At 40.1% G+C, this 16,191-nt stretch overlaps 1 protein-coding gene across 9 annotated transcripts in view; it reads left to right on the plus strand.

The window, feature by feature from the left end:
- OSBPL1A (oxysterol binding protein like 1A) overlaps positions 1 to 16,191 on the plus strand; it is a 210,731-nt gene that overhangs the window by 175,470 nt on the left and 19,070 nt on the right. For all 9 annotated transcript variants that reach the window (XM_082853217.1, XM_082853216.1, XM_082853215.1 and 6 more), the window contains 2 exons: positions 199 to 274; positions 15,876 to 16,010. In XM_082853217.1, coding sequence (XP_082709343.1) covers positions 199 to 274; positions 15,876 to 16,010 — 211 coding nt within the window. The remainder of the gene's footprint in view (positions 1 to 198; positions 275 to 15,875; positions 16,011 to 16,191) is intronic.

Raw genomic sequence — 16,191 nt, forward strand, 5'->3', positions numbered from 1 at the left:
TGGGTTTAATTTGCATTTCCCTAATGACTGGTGATACTGAGCATCTTTTCATGTACCTGTTGGCCATATGTACATGTTGCACGTTTTCATGGTGTCTCTATACATGTATGCCTGTGGCTCTCGGATTATTGACAATAGCTTTTTTCCTAATGCCACTGGTATTAAAATTAAGTCTTTATTTTTGTTTTCTTTTTTCAGAACAAGCTTGCCCTCACCTATGTTTTCCAGAAATGACTTCAGCATCTGGAGCATCCTCAGAAAATGTATTGGAATGGTAAGTTAACTATCAGTTCTATGATATTAAGCTGATAGATGTTTCATGCATGTGCTTTAGAAGGGAATCCTAATGTTGGCATAAAAGTGATGCACAACGTTTATGAAAACTTTTGAGAATCAGAAATTAGGAAAAGTCTTATATTAGGTTTTCCTCACAGAACTTGAACCACTTTTTATGCCATTTAATATGACTTTAATGTGACTTTTCATTGTAAGAAAGTAGAAAAAGAAAATGCTCCACATTTGTATTTCCCTGTAGAGTCACCCAGAAAGGCTCAAAAAGAACAGAGTCCCCACAGTATAGAATATAATTTCACTTACGCTTCTGTGCACAGAGCTGGTTTTTGTACCTTGTAAGTGTGGTGTATGTTAGATATTTGGAATGTGTCCCAGCTTAGTTATCTGTGCAGGTGGATCTGATTTTGCGGGGGAGGGCGACGGGATGGCAAAATTTACTATTATATAAATCCTTAGACTCCCTTTAAAATAGTAGTCCACGTCACCACCCTGACGATAGTCAGGCTAGGATTCTGAGTAAAGTTCTCTTAATTCTTCTAGCATGACCTTTGACCAACTAGAAGGATGAAAATTTTAAAACATGTGAGTCCTGAACTGCTAAAGAGTCTGCCTGGAGATTATGTTTCTTAATTTTGCAATTTAATGTGCAGCCTGAGTACTCCAGGAACTTTCCTTGTACTGGGAAGTATAGTCACTTTCTAAACATTTTCATTCTGATGCTTGAAGTCCTTTTGGCTGCTGGTGTGCCCACGTTGGCATTTTTTAAATGCCCCTCTTCTCTACGTGGGGTAATGTCATCTGAGACCTCCTAAATGTAATTTCCAAGGAGCTAATTCCAGAAACATTTATTTTAAACAAATATTTTCTGCTCCTACTGCATGGAGAGAAGGATCCGTAGCTGGATAACGGGCTTTATCCCAGCCTTGCCGCCTCCTGTCTGTGAGACCCTAGGCCAGTTGCCTTGCTTCCCTGAGTAAAGTTAGGAGAGTAATTTGTACCTTATAGCTGTATTGAGACATAAATAAGATAATTTATATAAAATGTCCAGGACAGACCCTGGTTTAGCTTAATGCTCAACATTATTATCAACAGTTAATCACACTTGAGAATCAGAATACCTGGGCTCTGATTCCATTTTGATTATATTAAGTTTCATCAGGACAAACCAAATGTATCTAGACAAATGTATATATTCTTAAATAAAATAACTATACATATTAGTCTCTTAAGAACTGAAATTTTCAGGACAAAAAAATTATATCCTACAGGATTAATATTTTTCAAGCCCTTAGTAAACATATTTATCATTGAGATCCAGTATGTAAATATGTACATATGCATGTGTGTTTAAAATGAAAACCAGTTCCACAAAAGAATACTCATCCTTACAATAAATGATATTTTCTATTATATTAGACTAATGCTGATTCCAACTCATTAAATTTTGTAACCTGCTAGTGAATGAAACCCACAGTTACTGTAGAATTGGTACCACATTTGTCTAAGGCTGTTGGGTCAACAGAATGGGTATGAAAACTGCAGATGTGGTTTAGTCTTTTTGGCAATCGTGGAAAGTACAGCTTTGTGTATTTCTCTTGCTTGAGTCTGTCACCTACCATCTCCTGTCTCACTGGGTGTCGGATTTAGTGGTATTGTCATGAGTTTGTTCAGGCTAGTGACTGATAATCGTCTAGTTTATGTCTAAAGCAAGCATTCTGTCTAAATGGAAACTCTCCATTCTTTTAAAAGACGGGAGATAATGTCCTGTTGGCTTCTGCCTGTCATAGTTCGAAAGATGCTCTGTTTCTCTAGAAGGATGGTTTTACCTTTATTTTTAGGTGTGGAACTGTTTGTGCAAATAAGCAGGCTGAATCATAAACAAAATAAAGCAAATAAAAGCAGACCTGTTTGGGTTGAAAGGGCACCATGGAATGTTTTGAAACTTATATCTATAGAACTCTCTGAATAAATCACAGAGAAAGAGCTGCAGGGGAGGTAATATTTTGGGAAAGTATTTCCTGCTGAGGTTTTATAAGAGACTAACATTCTAGATGAATAATTATTAATATTTATTAATGTGATTGAAAGGCAGTTAACTGGCATTCGGAAGTTATTGTTCTTGGGGCGCCATGTCTCCCCTCTCATGGGCAGCGGAATCAGTCCAAGGGGGTGAGTGTTGAGCACAATAGAGATTTAAAGTGCGGTGTATCTTGAGAGAGAAATGCAAATAACATCACCAGAATAAAAATTTTTAAATAATTTTTGGTATCGACCCCTCTTATATCTGCCTCCTGCTACCCCCAGCCATGAGGAAAATAGGTAAAAAAATTAGAAGATATTAGTATCCATAGATTTTATTACAGCTAACTTCAAAGTGAAGGCATTTTTTAAACCCCCCCCCCATTGCATTTTCATGATTCTGTTACACTTAATAATCCAAATACTGGGCTTCCCTGGTGGCACAGTGGTTGAGAGTCCGCCTGCCGAAGCAGGGGACACGGGTTCGTGCCCCGGTCCGGGAAGATCCCACCTGCCGTGGAGCGGCTGGGCCCGTGAGCCATGGCCGCTGAGCCTGCGTGTCCGGAGCCTGTGCTCCGCAACAGGAGAGGCCACAACAGTGAGAGGCCCGCGTACCACAAAAAAAAAAAAAAATAATAATCCAAATACTTCACTCCAGGTCCTTTCAATGTGGGTAAATCTCAGTTACAGAAGCCATGGACATACCCTTCAGCTGGTTTTTCCCATAGTTTCACATTCCCAATTTCTTAATTTTGTAATAATAAGTCTTAAAAGTAGCAGAGGAAATCTGATATTGAACCGTAGCTTTTCATGATGTCTCTGTCGACTTGAGGAGCATATGAGATCAGAGTGGGGAGTGTGGGCATGCTGCTGGAAACCTCCCAGTTCTACGCTCAACTGGGGTCTGGTGCCAACTTTTTCAGAAATCAGTGCCCCTCATTTATGATGATACAGTTTTATGGCATAGTATCATTAATCCCTTAAGACATGGCTTTTAAGAACACATGATAGGTGCTTACCTGCCATGTATGGTCAAGGTATAACTTCATCTTTCTCAGGTAGGAAAGTCAGTGTCTTCAGGCGTTTGTCATCCTGGGCTCCGGTGCCCTGCAGCACATTCTGCAGCCGGGCTCACCTTGCTCCATCCTCCACTGCCACATACATACACGTTTGACTTTGCTTTTTTCTAAAACAAATATAGAGACTTAGATTTCCAAAACGAATGACACCCTTTTTTCTCCCAGTCTGTTTTGGACAGGATTATGTTACCAAATGTTGGGTTATACTACATGAAATGAATAATTTACATAAATGGAATAAATCCTAAATCTCTCTGTGATTGAAGCATTTACCAAACAGATTCCCATCTCAGAATTAATACTTGACGTTGGTTAGTAGTTTGAATTCTTTGTTCCTTACTTCCTTACTCCCATTGTCCTTTTGTTAAAGGACTCTAGCCTCATAATACCATTGTCTTCTGTTTCCCCTGTTTTCTTTCTCCTCTTCTCTCCCGTCCCTTTAGGATTTGTCAGCAGGACTCACCCAGAGGCTAGGTCATGGGTGTCCATACTTAGTGACTTGGAAACCAGGGCCAGCACCAGGGTGAGGCAAGCGAGGCATCCAGGCACAAAATTTGAGTAGGCGCCTGCACCTGAGACCACGTCTGCTGAATGTCTTGGAGTCATAGAATAGCGTTAGATTATTATAAGAGGGTGAAGAAGGTCTGTTATATTATAAATACCGAGTTATTAAAGTGAAAATGTTGTATCATTCAGAAAGGTATATTCAGTGCAACCGAATTCCATAGAGACTTGAATATAAGAGTTGAAAACTTTATAGTTCTAGTTTGCTCCTTTAACTCCTATTTCCATTCCATATTTACTACAGAATATTACCCTAAGCTAATTTTTTTCATCTTTGAAGGTTTTTTGATTACCTTATCGTACTTCACTATCACAAAAATACATATTTAAATTAAAATTTAAAAATTTATATTTTATGGCCATAAGACTTTAGTACTAAAAGTTTTAAGTTATTCTTACATTAGTGATCAAAATAACAAGCGTTACAAAATTTATGAAAGTATAACATAAAAGCTAAAATGTTATTCATAAAAAGGATTTTTTTCACTTTGGCTGAGATATCTGAGAATGAATATCACACATTGCTAGAATGAGACAGGATTTTCAGTAACAGTTCTTTTTTTTTTTTAATAGATTCAAGGATCAGGAAGCCTTGCTCATATTAATAGACAGATGGGAGTAGGAGTTCTGTGGTTTTTTTTAGTATCTAGCAATGTCATTCAGTTCTTTGACCTTTTCTTGACTATATGTCAAAAATCAGATGGTAATATATTATCCATCAAAAATAATTTTTTATGATCCATAAATTGACAACTCAATAGGACTTCCTTCAGTGTTATTGGAAACAACATTGGAAAACTCTAGGTTGCAGGAGGTCTTGTTACCTTCCCTTGGAGTCATGGGCATCTGGGTCTCTGGGAAATGGAGTGGAGAAGCTTTACCACGGCTCTCAACTTCGGTTTCTGTAACTGTGTCCTCTCACTCAGATACACCTTGCAATATTGAGAAGGGGTTGGGAAAACTGAAATATTTTCCCTGAAGCACACCTTGCCAGTATAATCTTTTTTCATGAAAGGCTTTTTATCTTACCATGCACTTTAAATGTTCTCCCCCAAAACCTCAGATTCATCGCATTCCCTTGATGCAGAATGTCTGCCACGTGACCTCAGAACCAGACGCATCCGGGTCAGCTCATGATGTTATTTTGGGGTTCATATAAACACGTTGGTATATGTCACTGTGACAACTGTCCCATTCTTGAATGCTAAATATAAGCCAGATACAGCTCTAGATAAGATTTGGAGCTTTGCCCAAACTGGTACATTAGAAATACTGACTTAAGAGACAGGAGGCAGAAGAAGCAAAGTAGTTAAACAAAATTTGTCATCTCTACCGCCTCACTCTATAATGATCTGAAATCAGAATATCCCAACAGGGGAGAAGTGACTGGAAGAGCTTCTGATGTCAGGTCTTTGCCTTAACGAAAACAGGGAAGTCGGGGAGCCATCCTGCAGAGCAACAGAGCCTTGATTTAAGAGGCTTCCTTGTACCGGTACTGTATTTCTAAACCTCCCTTCACTCGGTGCCCTGAAGGTTTTTACACATCAGAGCAAGAGTGCTATACTAGAATTCAGGATGGTGTAAGGGGTGTCTCCCCACACCCCAGGTAAAAGAAGGGCGATTTTAAAAGAAGACGTGGGAAAAGAGCAACAGTGTGACGTCCGACGCAGGTGTGTTCTTGGCCTGTCAGTTCTTAGGCAGGAGTGCGTGTGGAGGGTGAGCACCTGCAGATCAGTCCCCCTAAAGCATCCATCGCTGCTCACAGTCACCCTGCGTGACTACAGTGTGGAGACCACGGACCTGGTCCAAGCGTCCAGCCAGCGCCTTAGTCGTCCTGCCACATTCCCACCTAGCAGTTGTCCATCAAGAGGACTCACACGGCCTCCCAACTCTGAAAAGATTCAGCTACGAGACAGGAAGAAGAGGAAAGGAATATCTGTTTATCTTTTCCCTCAAAGCTTTTCTTGTCTTTTTCTCCCTGTTTTGACCACTGGTTGCACCCAGTTGCCCACAGTGTGGTTCATTCAGTTCACATGCAGACACCCCTTTCCTGGGCATAGTTCCTTTGTTTCTGGCTGTTGTGTTCTCTGGGGCTGGTCTGTGAGAGCCAAGGAACAGTGGTGTAACCAACAGCAAAAGGCGTCAGAGCAGCAGGCTTGTTCAGACTGCTCGACCAGAGTGGTCCCCGAGGGCTGACTTGCAAGGTCTCCGTGTGACTGCTTTGGGCATGATCAGTGTGTTCAGATGGCAAGAACCTCTCATGTGATGGTAAACTAATAGATGATAGACGTCTTGTGGAGAGGGAAGGGACTGAGTAGCCCAAGATGGGAAAGAGACCTATGGCCCTCCAAGGCCCTTACATGTAAGAAGGGTAAAGTTTTACATCTTTGGGGCTGTCGTGGAGGGAGGATCCAGTGCCAAGCTGGTGTCACAGAAGGCACATCCAAGGCACAGAGCCAAGGCTGCTGCCAGCGCCTGCCCGTCAGTGAAGAGCCCAGAAGCCCACTTAGTGCTTGGGTCGCACACCTGTGTGAGGACCCTGCCCACCGGCAGACTTAGCTTAAGACCTAAGCTGAGCTGCTCTCTGTAACCCAGGTCTTAAATATTTGCACAGTTGGGCGTTACGGTGCTCGGCGTTAGACACATAAGTTATCTTCCACTTCAGTTGGGATCAGACTTGGCCTTGTTGGTTTGTATAGTGCATAAGTGACAAAGCAGCCTTCTCTCTTCTTTTTCTTGTCCATTTGTCAGCTGATGAGCAACTGCAGTTAAGAGTTTCTTCAGTTTCATCATTAGTTGCTATTAATTTGTATGGCTACATTTAAACTTTGCTTTTAGCTGGGTCACAAGGTAGGATTGCCTGGCATAAATATTTAATTTTTCCAGCTGACTGAAGCTCTCAGTGATAAAAGTATTCCAGCTCATGTTTCTTCCTGAAACTTGACCTTCATAATATGCACTGTTGCTTTTCCTATTATTGGAATGTATGCAGTACTAATTAGTTGTATATAGTATCTGACAAATCCAATACCAAACTTCACTGTATTGTAAGTAAAAACAGGGTCTCTGAATTTCCAAGAGGGAATGAAATATAGTTTGTATCACTGAGTTTTTTCATTATGTATCCAGGGAACTGTAGATTTTAACAATTAAAATATCAATAATTGTACAGACTAATAAAGGCAAAAAATTGCAAGTCCACTGCTGTATTTTAAATAGCATGTTAGACTCTTCTGTGCAGTCAAGGTGGTTTTTATGGCCATCTGTGTTCCCTCAGGCCTTATTCTGTCCCTTCCACTCTGTGTCTATTACCTGGGCCACAAATGTGCCTTTTCATTTCCTTGAACGTTTACATTCTGAGTAACTAAAAGAAGCAGGAAGGTGTTTACATTATTCTGGATTATAAAATTGGATTTAAAGACCCTTTCAGAATTTGGGGAGCTTTTCAAATGATTAAAAAATAGTCCGCCCATTGAATGGGTGATAAAACCATGTCCTCTGTACCTTGGTTTCCAGAGTTGACAAACCACTCTTTCATTGACTTGCTGACTCACATGAAGTCTAGCCAGCCGGGGGTGAGCAGCCAGCGGCTAGTAGACAACGTGACTGTCCCATTCTTGCTCGCATATTTTCTCAGGGAGATTATGTGAGGGTATGGCGACGTATACAGTGTCGCTATAGAGATGAAAGATTAAGTCCCTAGGCCTGGATTCCCATCTGAGCCGCTGTAATGACAGAAGCGCCAAACGCCTTGTCCCCCCGCCCCCCCCAGCGTGTCTCTTATTCCCTCAGTGAGTGTATAATAGTCTAGTATTTTTTAGGGAAAAAAGCTCAGAATCAAACTTAGGTAAAGTTCTTCATTCCTTTAACGAATAAATCCTTTAAATCCCTTTAAAATAAATCTCACCCTGCTGTTGTGCGTGACAAAGCGAAATGTAGAAAACGAGAGCAGAGCCAGAAATGGCATCATTTACGTCACGTACTGTCACGGGCCAGGGCTCATGTCGCCACCCTGGTGAACCCCTGTCATCTTGGCGATTGGACGGGACAGTCAGCCAGCAGCGAGAGCCTCAGCAGCGGGGAGTACGCGATGGCTTCTGACTGGGGCTCCGGGGGGAACAGGTGTCCTTCCCTCACTTCTTCACCTTTTAAGGTTGGAACTCAAGCCACGCTGCCATCTGAGTGGCTTCTCTGCAGCTCGCTGCCCAGGTGACAGGATGAGGTATCCCTGCCTTCAAAGCCACCTTGCCTCTACACGGCCTTGGAGGACTTGGCAATCTTGAATGTACTATTAATAGTAATGATCATAGCTAACATTTATTGCTCACTTAACGTATGCCTGACACTGTTCTGAGTGATTTGTATGAACTAATTAATCCTGACAGGCCCTGTGAGGTACATAATTAAGCCCCCATTGGGCGGAGAGGTGAGGGACTCAGTGATGCAAGCATCAGGTGGCAAGGGGCGTGTGCTCTCAGAGCCCATTCTTTTATTTTTCAATTGTGGTAAAGCACAGAACACAGTATTTACCATTTTAACCATTTGTAAGCGTGCAGTTCAGTGGCATTTGTACGTTCACATTATGCTGCCGTTACCACCCATGTAACTCTTTTCATCTCGTGGAACTGACGTACTGCACCCCTTAAACAACAACTCCCCACCTCCCTACCCCCCAGCCCTGGCAGCCACCGTTGTGCCTTCTGTTCCGAAGGCATTCCTTTAACCACAACGCTCTACTGTCTCTGGAACCCAGGACTGGACTAACCTGGGTATGTTTTGTTGTTCTCTTTTTCCATCGTGCTTTTCTCTTGTCTGTTTTATGATGAGCATAACGTCAGCCTGTATGTCGTAAGGCGGTCCACCTTCTGTGGTGCAAGGTTGTCAGCTTCCCCATCCCTTCCTTTTGCCAGGCTGAAAGTGTTAGATTACCTGGACTACCAACTCCTAGAGTCAACCACTGTTAACTTTTTGGTGCTACTACCTTCTAATATTTGTCTATAAAACATGTATTTTACAAAATTAAAATATTTTTGAACATGTTGCTTTGTAACCTACTTTTTTACTCATTTTGCTTTGTGAACTATGTGCATCATTAAACAAGAGGGTTCTGACTTCAGGGAGTTTGTATTCCAGTGAAAGAGCCAGGAGAGTCTAGTGCACTGTGATAAATGCCCAAATAGGAGTAGACTCAGGGGGCAGTGGAAACATAGAGGAGCACATAGGGCAGGGGTGCCTGCAATGTGCTCTGCTCTCCCTGAGGTGATGAGGATGCAGGCGGAGTATAAGATATTATCCTTCACCTCAGGAATTGTATTACTGTGTAGTTAGCAAGATAAGCTGGTTAGTACCCCTGACATAGCAGCAGGCTGTATAATCTGTGATCAGATGCTACATTGTGCGATACAGATTCTGGTGCTCCAGGAGCTGGAAGAGGCGAGAAATCAATGAGTACTGGAATAGTCGAGGAGGAGAGACTTGAACTCTCCTGAAATCCTAGCGGGGAGGAGATACAAGAGTTAAGTGAAGAGAGTAGGGCATTCCAGGTCAGAATTGGCTATAATAAGACTTTTAATCCAGTGTCTAAAACAGTGCCTGGCACCTAGTAGGTGCTAAATAAAAATTTTTTTAAAAGCTATTTTGAAACAGTTTTATTTCTGTATGCATATTCTATACAGCCAAGTTGCTTTAGAGAGACAATCTTGGTGGATTTTTTTTTTGAGCTATAATTGACAAATATTTAAATTCTACATCAAGATGATTGGATATATGTATACATTGTGAAAGGATTCCCCCCATCAAGTTAATTAACACATCCAGCACCTCACATATGTATCCTTTCTTGGTGAGAACATTCAAGTTCTACTCGCTTAGCAAATTTCATTTATACAAAACAGTGTTACCGGTTGTAGTCATGTCACCATGTTATACAGTAGATCCTCAGACCTTATTCATCTTATAACTGAAAGTGTATACCCTGTTACCAACTTCTCCCTATTTTCCCCACCCTGAAGCCCCTGGCAACGACTTTCTACTGTGTTTTTATTGGTTCAACTTTTTTTTTTTTTAAGGTTCGCATATGTGTGATACCATACCATGCAGTGTTTGTCTGTCTGGTTTATTTCACTTAGCATAAGGCCCTCCAGGTTCATCCATGTTGTCACAAATGGCCTTCTTTTGTAAGGGTAATATCGTGTGTGTGTGTGTGTGTACATGTATTTGTGTGTGAGTGTATATATATACACACATAGATATATGCATGCACACACACACACCCACATTTTCTTGATCCATTCATCCATTGACGGACACTTAGATTGTTTCCACTGTATATTCTCGGCTCCTTTAGCAAAAATTAATTGACCATAAATGCATGGATTTATTTCTGGGCTCTCTATTTTATTCCATTCATTTGCCTGTCTATTTCTATGCCAATTCTGTACTGTTTTGATTACTATATCTTTGTAATACAGTTTGAAATCTGGGAGCATGATACCTCCTGCTTTGTTCTTCTTTCTCAAGATTGCATTGGCTATTCACGGTCTTTTGTGGTTCCATACAAATTTCAGGATTGTTTTTTTCTATATCTGTGAAAAATGCCATTGGAATTTTGATAAGGATTGCATTGAATCTTTAGATCACTTTGGGTAGTTTGGACATTTTAACAACTTTTGTAATCCATGAGTGCAGAATATCTGTCTATTTATTCGTGTTTTCTGCAGTTTCTTTCATTAATGTCTTACAGTTTTCAGTATATAGCTCTTTCACCTCCTTGGTTAATTTTGTTCCTAACTGTTTTATTCTTTTGGATGATATTGGAAATGGGATTGTTTTCTTAATTTTTCTTTCTGATAGTTTGTTGTTGGTGAATTGAAACACAACTGATGTTTGTATGTTGATTTTGTACCATGCACCTTTACTGAATTCATGTATTAGTTCTAATTGTGTTTTGGTGGAGTCTTTAGGGTTTTCTACATATAATATCATGGCATCTGCAAATAGAGATAATCTTACTTCTTCCTTCTTGCTTTGGACGCCTTTTATTTCTTTTTCTTGCATGATTACGCTGGCTAGAACTTCAGTACTGTGTTGAATAAATGTGGTGAGAGTGGGCATCCTTGTCTTATTTTTGATCTTATAGGAAGAGTGTTCAGCTTTTCACCACTGAGTATGATGTTAGCTGTGGGCTTGTCATATATGGCCTTTATTATGTTGAGGTATGCTTCCTCTATGCCCACTTTGTTGAGAGTTATTATCATGAAAGGATGTTGAATTTTGTCAGATACTTTTTCTGCATCTATTGAGATTATCCATTGTTTTATTAATGTCATATATCACATTTATTGATTGGCTTGTATTGAACCATCCTGCTTACCTGGAATAAAACCCACTTGATCATGGTATATGACCCTTTAAATGTATTGTTGAGTTCAGTTTGCTAATATTTTCTTGACTTTTGCATCTGTGTTCATCAGGGATATTGGCCTACAATTTTGTTTTCTTTGTCTGGTTTTGTCTTTGGTTTTGGTGTCAGGATAATGCTGACGTTGTAAAATGAGTTTGGAAGTGTTCCCTCCTCTTCTGTTTCTTTGAATAGTTTGAGAAGGATCCATATTCATGCTTCTTTAAATGTCTGGCAGAATTCACCAGTAAAGACATCTGGTCTTGGATTTTTGTTTGTTGGCAGGTGTTTGATTACTGCTTCAGTTTCCTTCCTAGGAATTGATCAGTTCAGATTTTCTATTTCTTCATGATTCAGTTTTGGTTGGTTGTATGTTTCTAGGAATTTATCCATTTCTTCTAGATTGTCCAATTTGTTAGCATATAATTGTTCACAGCATTGTCATGATCCTCTGTGCATCAGTATCTTCTCTGTCATTTATAATTTTACTTATTTGAGTCCTCTCTTTTTCTTGGTGAGTATAGTTAAAGATTTGTCTATTTTACCTTTTTTTTTTTTTTTTTGGTGGTACACGGGCCTCTCACTGTTGTGGCCTCTCCTGTTGTGGAGCACAAGCTCTGGACGCGCAGGCTCAGCGGCCATGGCTCACGGGCCTAGTTGCTCCGCGGCATGTGGGATCTTCCCGGACCGGGGCACGAACCTGTGTCCCCTGCATCGGCAGGCAGACTCTCAACCACTGTGCCACCAGGGAAGCCCTCTTTTTTTAAAAAAAAAAACAGCTCTTAGTTGCATTTATCTTTTTAGTCTCTGTTTCATTTCTTTCCACTCTGATCTTTGTTACCCTTCCTTTACTAATTTTGGACTTCTTCTAGTTCCTTGAGGTGTAAAGTTAGGCTGTTTGAGATCTTGTTTCTTAGTGTGTTTATTGCCATGAACTTCTTTCTTAGAGCTGTTTTTGCTGCATCCTGTAAGTTTTGTATGTTGTATTTCCATTTTCATTTGTCTCAAGATATTTTTTGATGTCTTCTTTGACCTATTGGTTGTTTAGTAGCATGTTTACTTTTCACGTATTTGTGAATTTCCCAGTTTTCTTTTTGTAATTTATTTCTAATTTTATACCATTGTGGTTAGAAAAGATGTTTGATATGATTTCACTATTTTTAAATTTATTGTCTTGTTTTGTGGCCTAATATATATAGTCTATCCTGGAGAGCGTTCCATATACACTTGAGAAGAATTGTGTATTCCTTTATTGCATGGAATGTTCTGTACCTGTGTCTTAGGTCTGTTGGTCTAACATGTTGTTTAAACCCATTGTTTCCTTACTAAGATTTTCTGTCTGGATGATCTATCCCTTGTTGAAAGTAGAGAATTGAAATCCCCTGCTTTTCTTGTATTGCTCTCTATTTCTCTTTTAAGATCTGTTAATATTTGCTTTTAGGTGTCCCTATTTGGGGTGCATAAATACTTATAATTGTTATATTGTCTTGATGAATTGACCCCTTTACATTATATAATGACCTTCTTTGTGTCTTATTACATTCTTTGGCTTAAAATCTGTTTTGTCTAATATAAGTATAACTACCCCTGCTTTCTTTTTGTTTCCATTTGCATGGAATGTCTTTTTCTCTCCTCTCACTTTCTATCTGTGTGTGTCCTTAGAGCTGCAGTGAATTTCTTGTAGTCAGCATAGCTGGGTCTTGGTGTTTTCTGTTTTTTGTTTAACCCATTCAGCCACTATGTGTCTTTTGGTTGGATAATTTAGTCCATTTGCATTCAAAGTAATTACTGATAGATGTGGTTTCACTATTGCTCTTCTGTTCATTGTTTTCTGTTTTGTAATTCCTTTGTTCCTTTCCTCTTCCTCTCTTCCTTTGTGAATTTGATGATTTTCTGTAGTTGGTATGCCTAAATTCCTTTATCTTTTGTGTATCTACTATAGGTTTTTTGCTTTGTAGTTACCATGAGGTTTATGTAAAACATCTTATAGTTATAACAGTCTGTTTTAAGCTGATTACAAATTAACTTCAAACACATACAAAAGCTCTACATTTGTACACTCCCTGCCATTTTATGTTTTTGGTGTCACAATTTACATCTTTTTACATTGTGTATCCATTAACAAATTATCATAGTTATAGTTACTTTTAATACTATGTCTTTTAATCTTCGTTCTAGAGTTATACATGAACTACCCAGCACCATTACAACATTTGACTCTTCTTGAATTAAATAGTTGTGTAAAGAAAATGACCATGATTGAATGAACAGATTGGAAGTAGTGCCCCTCCCTTTGATGTTAAAAGAAAATCTGACTTCCCAGAAGCATTGGTAGGAGTACAAATTGATAAAGGGTTGAAGGGTTGAAGGCATTCAGCTTGGTAGTAACTGTAAAAATTTTCAGTGAGCACACACCTTTGACCCAGAAATCCCACTTACAGAAATTTACTTTAAAACCATATTTGTTCATGTTCTAAAGGATAAGATTAAATAGTTTATGGTATATCTATAGATAGACTTTTTAAAAAAATTTAACAAATACATATAGCATTTACTAATGTGCCCAGAACTGGTCTAAGTGTTTTGCAAATATTAGTCTTATAACAATGCTTTGTAGTAGATTATGTTATATACACTTATACTAGTGCCATGTTATTGATAAGGAAACTGGCAGAGTTTAACTTGGCCAGAGTCACACATCTAGTAAATGAGAAAGCCTGCAGTGGAACTCAGTCTGATTCTGACATCTTACCACTGCGCAGTGCAGCGATTACAAAGAACTTGATGGACTTGGTGTTGTAATGTACGTGTATGTGAGACCTCCGAACACAGGAACAGCATAAAAAGGCAAGTGATGAGCCAATACATAGAGCAGATCCCATGCATTAAAAGAATCCGATAAGATATATGTATGTACATACACGTGTGTGTAAACACCCAGCATTGTATCCCAAACTGTTGGAGGTGCTTTGCCTCTGAGGGGAGGAGCATTTTCACGTCTTTACTTCCATGACTGAGAATTACATATTCTTCTATTAGTTTTTGTGTTGTTTTTTTTTTTAAGAGAAAACTCATGAAGACATTATTAAGTAGAAGAAAGAGAGTCTAAGATATCTCAATTAAGAAAAGCCTTGGCAGTCCCAGCTTTCTGGACTTGGCCCCAGCAGGGAATTTTTGCACTTACTGAGATCTCGGGGTGTATATAGTAAAGCCTTCTTTTCTTCATCTCCTTATACATTCCCGTTCTCCTTTGTCTTCCCAGTGAGGCAGCAATAAACCTGCCATTTCTTTTCATTACATTGAGCTGCTACACGTCTGTCTGCGTTCTGCAGTATTGTATGCTAATGAGTGAGCTTTTATTTTATGCATTCCGATAGTAGTTTTGTGAAGGTTACTTTATTTTTAATTGTGCATATCTGTAAGAATGTGGATGTTTAGAGGGGGAAAGTCAGAGCCAAGGCAGGCGGCATTCAAGCTCGATGGCACCTTGGGATTGTTCACGGGGTCATGACTTTAGTCAGCGGGCTTCATGAAAGATGGGATTCTCACGGGAAAGGTAAATAATAGTAGGTGGAAGGTTGGAAAGATCATCAGACTATTCCAGAGAAAACCAAGATAAGTTTGTTCCCTAGTGAATTTGTTAAAGATCTCATGGTGCGACTGTTTGCTGGCAGGATATGGTAAGCAGAGTTGAAAGGTTGCAATTCAGGTCAGAGGACCCCTACCCAATCATTAAATTATTTTTGGAAGTCTACTGTGATTGTGTCATTCTAGCAGATAGAATTTAAAACCTATCCTGTGAAATACACAATAGCCTTCTAGTACCCCAGTTCACAATGTGTAATGGATCAGTGTTCTCAGAAAACCTCAGTGTTGTCAGTCAGTAACAGTCTGGGGCTTCCCTGATGGCGCAGTGGTTGAGAGTCCGCCTGCCGATGCAGGGGACACGGGTTCGTGCCCTGGTCCGGGAAGATCCCACATGCCGCGGAGCGGCTGGGCCCGTGAGCAATGGCCGCTGAGCCTGCGCATCCGGAGCCTGTGCTCCGCAACGGGAGAGGCCATAACAGCGAGAGGCCCGCGTACCGCATTAAAAAAAAAAAAAAAAAAAAAAAACAGTCTGAAATTCCTTTGAAAAATTATCCACAAAAATGGTATATGTGGTTGCCCCTTAGCCCACTATGAAGATTTTTGGTCTTTGTGTCCTCATGACCTTTATATGCCATTTCCTAATTCTGATCTGAGGCAGACTTATTAATAGTCATCATCTCACTGCTCACCAGTAGATTGCAAGCTCCTCGAAGCCAAGGAGAATGTTTGGGTAGTCTGTATTTCCTTCAAGGCCTAGAACAATATACTCCACATGGTTAGATGCTCTGGGAAGATTATGAAATGGAACTGATACTAATTAAATGTGCTGTTTTCTGTGACTTCCTTTCCAGGAACGTGTTATGTAGAGACAGCAGCGTGTAAGTTTGCTGTGTATGTTGGGCGTCACGGTTTCCTTTTTTTTTGTTAAATAGGAACTCTCCAAGATCACCATGCCAGTTATATTTAACGAGCCTTTGAGCTTCCTCCAGCGACTCACTGAATATATGGAGCATACGTACCTCATCCACAAGGCCAGTTCATTTGCTGATCCTGTGGAAAGGATGCAGGTATGTGTCAAGCAAGCACTGGGAAAGGTCTAAGTCTTAGGAAGTCTTCTCTGCCACCTTCTCTCCTCCCCCTGCCCCAAACACATATGCACAGAATTCATGTTAAGTCCAGTGTGAGGCTAGCAAACGTTATCATTACATAGCATGTTTGGAGAGTCGTCTGTGTTCCTTCCCCGCCACC

Source organism: Leucopleurus acutus (assembly GCF_964270905.1).
Source record: "Leucopleurus acutus genome assembly, chromosome: 13".
Classification (NCBI taxonomy): Eukaryota; Metazoa; Chordata; class Mammalia; order Artiodactyla; family Delphinidae; genus Leucopleurus; species Leucopleurus acutus.